This window comes from Buceros rhinoceros, unplaced genomic scaffold (genome assembly GCF_000710305.1).
Source record: "Buceros rhinoceros silvestris isolate BGI_N320 unplaced genomic scaffold, ASM71030v1 scaffold3828, whole genome shotgun sequence".
Lineage (NCBI taxonomy): Eukaryota > Metazoa > Chordata > Aves > Bucerotiformes > Bucerotidae > Buceros > Buceros rhinoceros.
In genome coordinates, this window is record NW_010424973.1 from 145,468 (window position 1) to 154,921 (window position 9,454).

The 9,454-nt window shown below is 51.4% G+C and overlaps 1 protein-coding gene across 1 annotated transcript in view; it reads left to right on the plus strand.

Moving 5' to 3' along the window:
• GPC1 (glypican 1) overlaps window positions 1-9,449 on the plus strand; it is a gene marked incomplete at its 5' end in the record, with an annotated part of 107,694 nt that extends 98,245 nt beyond the window's left edge. The window contains 5 exons of the mRNA XM_010140970.1: window positions 3,426-3,556; window positions 6,411-6,530; window positions 7,200-7,333; window positions 8,488-8,663; window positions 9,110-9,449. Coding sequence (XP_010139272.1) covers window positions 3,426-3,556; window positions 6,411-6,530; window positions 7,200-7,333; window positions 8,488-8,663; window positions 9,110-9,327 — 779 coding nt within the window. The remainder of the gene's footprint in view (window positions 1-3,425; window positions 3,557-6,410; window positions 6,531-7,199; window positions 7,334-8,487; window positions 8,664-9,109) is intronic.
• Window positions 9,450-9,454: the final 5 nt, after the last annotated feature.

Genomic DNA, 9,454 nt, shown 5'->3' on the forward strand with positions numbered 1-9,454 from the left:
GTGCTCATTTGGGATTGCCCACACTTCACTTTCTAGTAATTTCAGGGACAGATCCTGCCGCCTGTGCACTGTCAGAGCTGCCTCATCCACACCAGAGCGCTTGTGAGGGCACAGGGGAAGCACTTGCTGCCCTGCTCGGGAGGTAGAGACAGGGAGCCATAAACTGTTTCCATGGATGGAGAGCAAAGGGATCAGTCATGTTCTTCTCAATGGAAAGAGGTGTCTTAAACAAATACGTGGGGAGAGGGAAGTTACAGGCGTCACCAGGAATGGGGAAGTTAGACGTGGATTTTAAATAAGAAAGGAGCTCGTTTCGGTTTTGCTTTGTCACAAGGCTAAGACGATTGGTGTGTGTGTGTAGAGGTGTCCATTTCATTGAGTTTAAAGCCAGAATTATCACTGTGATGGCGTGTTCTGATCTCCTATGCAACACAGGCTGGAGAACTTCAACCAGGTGCTTCAACATTGCCTGATCAGACCCAGGCGTCTCTTTTAAGACCACCTCTGGTGTCTCTCAGCTGTTTTTCCGGAGCCTGTGGCTCTCTCTACTGCTGAGAGTGGCTTGTGGAGCTGACAGACATGGTTTAAGGCTGGTGAGGGTCTGTGTTTAGAAAACGGTGTGTTTGTGTTGCAGTACACATCCTCTCCCAATCCACAGTCCATCAGGGAAGGTTTTTTGCAATGGTGAAGCTCTTACTCCTCCTTAGTCCATAGGGCATCACCCAGCAAGCCTCTCTTTCTCTCCCAGGTTGTTCATTTAGATCTGGAGTGATCTTACACCTGAGGGAGCCTTGACATTTGTCTGGACTTATGGAAGGCAGGCACCAGAGACGAGCTCCGAGCTTGGCCTTTTCCCTTGCGCTGGCACCTGCTGACTGGCCAGCAAGGCTGCCAGCTCACTGGCCAGCTGCAGCCTGGAAGGGTGGCTCACGCTTGAGGTGCGATGGTGTTAACAAGGAAAATCCCGCTGAGGTTCAGGGAGTGTCATTTGCCTCTCAAGGGATGTTGCAAAATAAATATGGAAGCGCTGCACACGAAGGCCGGCGCCCTTGCTCGGTGAGGTGTGTCGGCCATCTGCACACTGCGCCCCGGGGGCTAACGAACCACGAAGCATCTTACAGTGGCTAATTGGAAGTGCTCCCCATGAGACCAACTTGGGAGGCTGCTGCAAAAGTAGGGGAGGAATATTCCCTTTCCCAAGGGTTTACACCAGGACCTTGATGGTGCTTTGGCCTTTCTGACCAGCAAACCAACCGTTACAGTCACTGCTCTCCTGCAGGATGACTGCCCATCTCCTGAGAGGTCAAGGTACTGCGCTCCTTGATTGACAGGGAGGCAATTCCGGCTGCATTTTGCACTTATTCTGGCTTCCTCTTACCCAGGAGACACTGCCGAGGGGTGATGGCTAGAGAGAGATTGGAGCTTCCTTCAAATTGCATTTCAGATTGTGTATCTTAGTGTCAGAGGCCACAATTTGACCAAGGACTGGAGCAAGACGTAGAGTCAAAGGTTCACTGGCATTGCCCATTCTTCACCTTTCTCCAGGCCCTTCTGTGTGGCTGGAGGGGATTTTGTTACACTAAACACAGAATTAGTCTTTCAATTTGACAAATTAGGGCAGGTCAAATTAAGGGAGATTTTTATAGTGAGTGATTCAAACATGATTTATCACTAATTTAGGGGTGCAGCCGTTGATTTAAGTGTCTGTATCTCAACATTAGCACCTCTGCAAGCTAAAACTGTCTGGAAAACACAGTCTCGAAGATGACACCACAACCCCTGAGAGGCAGGGAAGTTAAACTTTAATGATGCTGGAGATGTTATTTCCCAGACTACAAAAAACCATTACCCCATGTGTGGCACGTTTAGCTTTAGAAGTCGGCGCTGCCGTAGTGTTGCAGGACAAGAGAGCACATTAACTTGGAAACTGCGGCCCCTGTTTCCATTCTCGCTCAAGCCAATGAGCAAAACCTTTCTTCTTTTTTTTTTAAGCGCTGAAAAATAAACACGTCCCCAAGCTGTAACTTTGCATGTTGTTAAATCCTGTATTATAGGTGTGAACGGAGTATTTTGTGATCCATGCGCCAGACTGGCTGTGGTTTGAGCCCTCCTGGTTGGTTGATTATTGCCCTTGCTTCCCACAGGCTGGACCTGCTTTTGGATGAGCTCATGGGCATGAGCCTGGTATCTTCTGTGGGTTTGTGCAGGCGAGAAGAACCAACACAAAGCCATCGCTCTTGTTTTCTTCCCTGTGGCAAGGCCGTGGGAACACGAAGCACTTTGTGTTCCATATGAGCGCAGGCCACCCCAGTGCCCTGAAAGATGCCTTGCTCCTACCAGGAGGTTTCTCCTGTGCCCTGGGGGACATCTGGAGCCCTCTGAGGTCATGCATAACTGAATGCCAAGTCCCTGAACGCTGATGAAGCTTATGCATGGCCTGACCTCTGGGCTACTAAAGCACAAGTGGTAGGAAACTGAGGCAGCAGCAGCATAGCAGTGACTTTCAGAATTACATTTTTTGACGGGCAAAGCCAGACCTGGTTAAGATCCCATCTGAGATGTCCAAACGAGTTTTGGCCCTGCCCTGAGATGCTGTTTAAATCTCACTGGACACCGAGGCTCTCAGCTTTCCTCTGCAGTGGATCCCCAGTGCCCCAAGCCCTGTGAGCATTTGGGCTGCCCTTGCTTCAGACCCAACTAGAGCATTGAGAATCATCTCAAGAAGCAGGCAGAGGCTGGTAATTTTTCGTAAAAGCCAATCGTGGTCCCAAATCAGCCATCCTGGCAGGAGCACTTGGACATCAGGGCTTTCCAAGCTGAGAGGAGCTGAGAGCAAGAGACACTCTCAGTCACTCCCTGTCCTGTTTACCAGTTTGGGCATTTTCATCTGCTCCTCTGCCTTTATAGCCTGATATTTCACTGGTTGGTCACATATTGTCCTTCCAGAGGCGATGGCGAGAAGAATGACTCCTTTTCTCACTCCTTCGCTGCCACAGAAGCTGTTGCCTACATCCAGTACCTTTGGCACTTTATTGAGCCCAGTTCTCCCTCCTTCTGCTGGCTGCAGTACAGGCAGGAGGGTGAGGGCCAGGTTCTGCTATGTATTACCTAATAGTTCTGCACCAATTTCCTACTTTTTCCTTTCTGTAGCACCCCAGGAAGTGACGGTTACTTTGTGTGAATACAGGTTGCATTTACCATTTGCAGGTGACCTCTGCCACTGAGAGAGGCTTTACCTATGTGCTGGGAAGGGGCAGCTGTCCCATGCCAGAGGAACAGGAGCATGCACTTGGACAGCAGTGAAAAAGGAGAGGTGTCTCCCAACAAGCCTGCTGAGGGTCCAGCAGCTCATCCCACCCAGCACGGGCGTGATCTTTAACTTGGTTTGCCCAGTCTGATGAGAAGTGTCTCTCTTGTTTGACTAGATTCCCTGATCGTAGTGGCTGATCGGATCGATGGACCGTACAACGTAGACACTGTAATAGGGACCATTCACATGAGGATTGCTGAAGCTATTTCTAACTTGCAAGAAAACAAGGATTCGATCACAGCCAAGGTAAGAGCATGTGCCTGGGCCTGGCTGAGGATGCACCACGTCTAACTGCCGGGACCAAGTGGTTTTTGTCCTCACTATCCAGCTGAACTAAAGAAGGATGGAAGAGATCAAATGCCCTCTCTTTTAGTGACAGGAAACCACCCGTCTTACACAGGCAAAAACCTTCTCAAGCATTTCCACGTATTCCTGCCTGCCACCTCCAGGTGCAGACACGCGAGGTGGGACCGCATATGCAGTGACTGTGGGCAGCACGCTGCCATTCGCTGTCAGGTGCCTCTGTGTCTGAAGAGTCCTCAAGTATCTTGGCTGAGCAGAGGCACTTACAGCAAGTCCCCAGTGACAGGAGGCAGCTGCTTTAACCTGCCTTGGGGTGATGTCCTGCAGTGGAAACACTGGGCTATGAGGTTGTAGCTGTGGGACAGAGTGGCATCCTGGCCTGCGTAGAACAGGCTCTCCTGATGCTCATCTGCCTTCCTAGAAGTATGACATGAAGCTGTCTTCTATTGGTCTTCTATTTTTAGTGTATTTATCCACTTAACCACCAGCACCTCTGTAGCTGCAGGTAAGAGAAGCTTTGGGAACAAAAGCAGCCCTCCAAGGCTTCTGCTTTTTGCCCAGGCATCGCCCGAGTCCTGCAGCTATCCCACAGTTAGGGCAGAGATGAAGATGAAAGGTGCAGGGCAGGTCCTGGCTGGGTCTCGGGGAAGGGAAGGGCCAGAAGTATTGCTTAGCCAAGCAAGAATTCACTGTCACACATCAAAACCCTGACAGCAGCTTGCACCCAAGTAATCGTTTAGGTTTCTTTTCTGACATGAAAGGCCATATTATTTCCCTTGTTAAGTAAGACTGAGGCTGGCCACATAAAAGCAAGCCTATGATGTGGGAAAACATGACATCACCTGCAAAGAAAGGTGTTTCCAAGGGGCCTATAGTAAATCTGGTAAAGTGAAAAGGAGTCAATAGGCTCATTGGTGTTCGACGGCTAAGCTTCTCAGTATGATCTGGTGACCAGGTGTAAGTGGCAGCCTTCACTGGTGGCACTGGTGGCAGAGGTCAGGAGCTGCAGATTGCTGCAGCGCTAAGCTCTGGTTTTGAACGTGGCAAAGTGATCAGGTAAAGGATGTCATTGTCAGATAAACTCAGGACAGTCCTCGGCCAGTCCTGGGACTCTTCTTTCTCAGCGCCGAGGACAGCAGACTCAGGCTGTGGCTGAGGGCTTCAGACATTACCAGCCTAGAGCCAGGGTGCTGTCTGCCCTTTGTGAGAAGAGCCAGAAGTGGCCCTTGGACCCGGTAACATGCTTAGTCATGGGTTCTCCTTTCCAGCAAAAACTGGAAAGACACATTTTTGGTTCTGAGCCCTGTGCTCTCTGCACTGCGGAGCACTCTCCCTGCTTCCTTGCACTCCCCCTCACTCCCTGTGGCTCTCTGATGGCTTTCAGGCAGCAGGAGCTATCAAAGGCTGCAAACACATGTTCTCTCCGCCAGTAATGGAGGTTCCTTGCCTAAATTCCCTGGGCTGGCAAGAGGATTGCCTTGATACTGTGCTATACTGGAGACCTCCCAGGGCTCTTACTTCCCAAAAGAGTTGTCTCCTGCCAACAACAGTAATAGGCCAATTTGTGAAAACAAGTGGGGGAGGGTGGTGGAGAGCGTGGTAGAACCAAGTTGAAAACGCTCTACATACAGTTTTCAAGGTGGAGCTTTTTTGCAAGGAGCGAAGGAGACGGATGACTGAACTGGCTTGGTGCTGAACTGCCACAGTGGTTGGCTCCATCTGGTCAGCAGGACAGAGCACCCCAGGAAGAGACTTTCTAGGCTGAATGTCCCTCAGACACACTGGTGAGACCCACTGTCACCGAAGGGACTCTTGTCTAGATCAGGACTTTGCTGACGGCTGTTAGAACTCACTAGCAAGAGCATTCAGCAGCTGGCACGAGCTGCATGAGCAGTGCTCCTGTCTGGGGTCTTGATTTCTCTGCTCTAAGGGGACACCGTGCAGTCAAATGTACCGATGGCTTCTGACAGCACCCTGGTAACCACAAGAAGCTTGGAGCCATCTGTTCAAATCAGATGGCTTGCTTTGTAAAGGCTGGTGTTTCCTGAATCAAACTGACAGTGCAAAGTCCCTCCTGACTTTTGATGCTTCATTAAATCTGGCTGTCCGAGGGCTCCTTCCACAGCAAGGTGGAAGCAGTGGCTTTCTGCGGTGAAGGTGTCATTGCCTGGACTGGATATGCAGGACTGGGAGAAATGATTGCTTCCAGGGTACCCTTCATCTCCTCCTAGAGGCAAAGTCTGAGGATTTGTACCTTCAAAGTGCTTCTGCTCTCCTTTGACTACAAAGCGCACCTAGTTGAGGTGATGGGGGGTACCCAAAGTTAGGCGATAAATCAGTTTTGCTTCCACATCTGCCCCTGAAACATCTGACCTGGCAGACTGGACACAGCTACTGTCTTTGCACTCCCCTGGTTGGAGGGGGCATTAATTTGCTGAGTGTGGGTGCCTATTGCAAGAGTCACTGGTGTAGTCTCACCTCAGTCTGGTGTCCAACTTGATGAAGCTCACATCACTGGTGTAATGAGTATGAGCAACTCCCATCTTGTTCTTCCCAGAATTTTACTTTGTGTTAGTGCTGAACATTTCGCTTGATAGTGGTAACCAAAACCAGTTAGTGTGCTGAAAACATCCTGGCACAAGAGCCACCTGACGAGTAACTAAGCCAGAATCTGAGAGATCTTGTAGGTAGGAAAGATAAACGTACTTAAGAAGAAAAAACCCCATAACTGTGGAGTGGTAATTAATTAAAGAAATAATCTCAAAACGTGGGATAGAGAGTTTGGTTGGTTTTTCAGGTTTTCCAAGGCTGTGGAAACCCCAAAATCAGCACAAAAGGCTCCAGCAGCGAGGACAAGAGAAGGCGGGGGAAAGTAGCGTTGGAAGCGAAGTCCTCTGCGCAAGCACTGGAGATGCTGGTGAGTTTGCCTCCGAAGCTGCCTCCCCGCCGGTCTGCCAGGGCAGGCGTGCTGGTGCGCTGGGAGCCCTGGGAGCCCGGCCAGCGCAGCACCGGGTCCTGTGGGTCGGGGCAGACCACCCCGCAGGCTGCTGAATCGCCTTTGCCAGTGAGTCTGAAGAAGATCGGATCACCGTGACCCAAACAGATCTGATCTTGCCTTGGCACGGGGTCCATGTCTAGGTTGCTGATAACCGATTTCTCAGGGTTTTAGTACCAAACTTATATGAAAAGTGTCCTTGCCGTTGGTGTCATTCAGCCTCAGGCAGTCCAGCCTGGATATTGGGGCCAGAGGTCCTCCTCCATGGAAATTTGGGATTCTCAGCTTCAGGATCTGCCATGGTCACACATTTCAGAGGCTCCTCACTCACAGACATCTACCTGTCCCACCCTGGCAGAGCCCTGCTGGCTCACACCAAGGCTGCTTCTCAGCAGTGCCCTCATGGCCCACAAGATGATTTTCTCCTGGTTAATCTTGTGGTACCAGAACAGTCCTTAGCTTGTAAACTTTACCATGTTATGGTAAAACAAAAAACAAAACAAAACAAAAAAAAGGCAGAATCCTTGTCCTTTCCACAGCCCTGGGGCGCCCAAGAGCTCTCCCGGCCCTGAACATCCTCTTTGCTTACAGGTTTTAGATGCCAAAGGGAATCTGACAGCCCTCAAGACTTACTGGATCACCTTGCCCAGCAGTTTGTGCAGCAAAAAAGTAATGGCCAGCTCAGCGGCAGATGACAAGTGTTGGAACGGGATGACCAAGGGCAGGTATGGAGAGGGTAACAGTGCCAGGATAGCACCGTTCTGGGGTGAGAGAGAGAGAGGTTGATAAAAGGCTCTTAAACGTCATCTCTGCCAGCCCGACTTGTTCAGCCTGAGCTGAAAGGTCTGTCCTGGTCCACAGAAATGCTGCGTTTCCTGAAAAACTGGTAGCTGGGAATGGGAAGTCTGTTGTCATTCTGCTGTGAGTTGGGGGAGAAACTGTTCGGTTTTGTACTAATGAAGCAGTTTTGCAATTCCACGTGCACTCAGAAGGCAAAAGGGCTGGATTTACCTCACAGGCCCCAGAGCTGTTGCTGAGAATTGCATATGCATCTTTCTATCCATACCTGCTCTGAAATGCGTTTCCCTCATGAGAGGAGGCACCCGAGTGACATCAGACAATATCTCCCACCCATGGCTGATGGAGAAAGGTCTGTGAGGGGAGCTGTTGGACATGCACCTTTCTCCACTCATCTCCATGGACCTGCTGGGCTGGTCTCTGCCAGCCTGGAGCCAGCTCCTTCAGTTCTTCTGTATTCCACGTCATTGCCAGCAGTGCCATGGATCTGCAGGAGCAGATGGGCTGGGGCACCGCCGGAGGGAGCAGCACAGCATTCTTTGCTGGTTGACAGCTCCCAGTTAACTGAAGCTTCCCTGGGCGCCTATCTGGTTGTACCGAGCTGGGGATGTTCAGTCATCTCAAGGTGCCAGTCCCCACAGGGATTAACTGGGTCAGGGACAAAGGTGCTCCTCAGCCTCACATATGGACAGAGCTTTTCCATAGCAGAGTGTCACTGTGGCACCACAGGCGCCAGCCTGAGAGCAGTCCCACAGTCCCACATACAGCCTTTCCTGCAGGAAACCCCTTTCTGTGCCGGAACAGTGATGCTACAAGGCCACCTACCATCTCCTCCAAGCTGAGGTGGCCTCGGGGCAAGCCCCAGGCTCCAGAGGGGTCTGGCCATGGCAACATGGCTCGGCCATCCAGAGAGATGGCTCCATGCAGCAAACACCAGCATCTGAAGGCTGTTTGAGGCCAGTGCCACTGACTGCAGCTTCTCTGGGGTTCAAAGAGGCTGGATGACAATCTGCTGTCTGTAATGGGGAGAGATGAGCTTAGCTGAGGGGGAAACATCTAAACCTGTCGCATTCCTTCACAGTTACTTGCCCGAAGTGATGGGGGACGGCTTAGCTAATCAGATTAACAACCCGGAGGTGGAGGTGGACATCACCAAGCCAGACATGACTATTCGCCAGCAAATCATGCAGCTAAAGATCATGACAAACCGACTGGGCAACGCTAACATTGGGAATGATGTGGATTTCCAAGACGCAAGTGAGTTCAGCAGAACCAGAGAGGTCCAAGGCAGGCACAAGGGGCCGAGCAGTCGGTCCCAGCAGCAGAGTCCTCCATGCAGACCCTGCAGCTGGGCCCTGCCAGCAGGGGTGGGTTGTGACAGCCTGGCTTATGGCTTGGGGCTGGAGAGAGTCTGTCTGAGCAGTCGACTTGCTGTGGGGTGGCTGGAGGCTGTGCTGCTCTCACCACCTCACCGAATCCCTCAGCTCTGCTAAAGGGACCACTGCTCCTGTCTGCTCCAGAGGTTTCCAGCTGCTGCAGCAGAGGGTGGTTAAAGTCAACTGGACATCAGGAACAGAGAGGAGGAGGTGGCCGGGGCAGGGCTGGTGTCCAGAACTCCCCAGGGTTGCAGCGAGGGGAAAGTAGGGACATCGCCTGCCATAAGGAAGGCACTCAAGGCTCACCCCGTGTTTGTCTCTGTGCAGGTGACGACATGAGCGGCTCTGGGAGTGGTGACAGCTGTCCTGATGACGTCTGTGGCAAAAGACTTTCTAAGAGCCCCAGCACCAGGCAGCCAGAAACACACGCTATTCCTAAGCAGTCTGGACACGGCATCAATGGGGCCAGCAGCAGATCTTCGCCTTCTGCCTTCCTCCTCCTCCTTTTGGTGGCTTTCATTGCCGCGCAGCACTTGTGGCGGTAACTCGCTAGCACAGCCAGGAAAGAGACTGCGGCCGAGGGCTTCACTTTGCCAAAACCAACCAACCAACCAACCAACCAAAGGACATATTTAATTCACCTTGGCAAAAAAAAAAAAAAAAAAAAAAAAA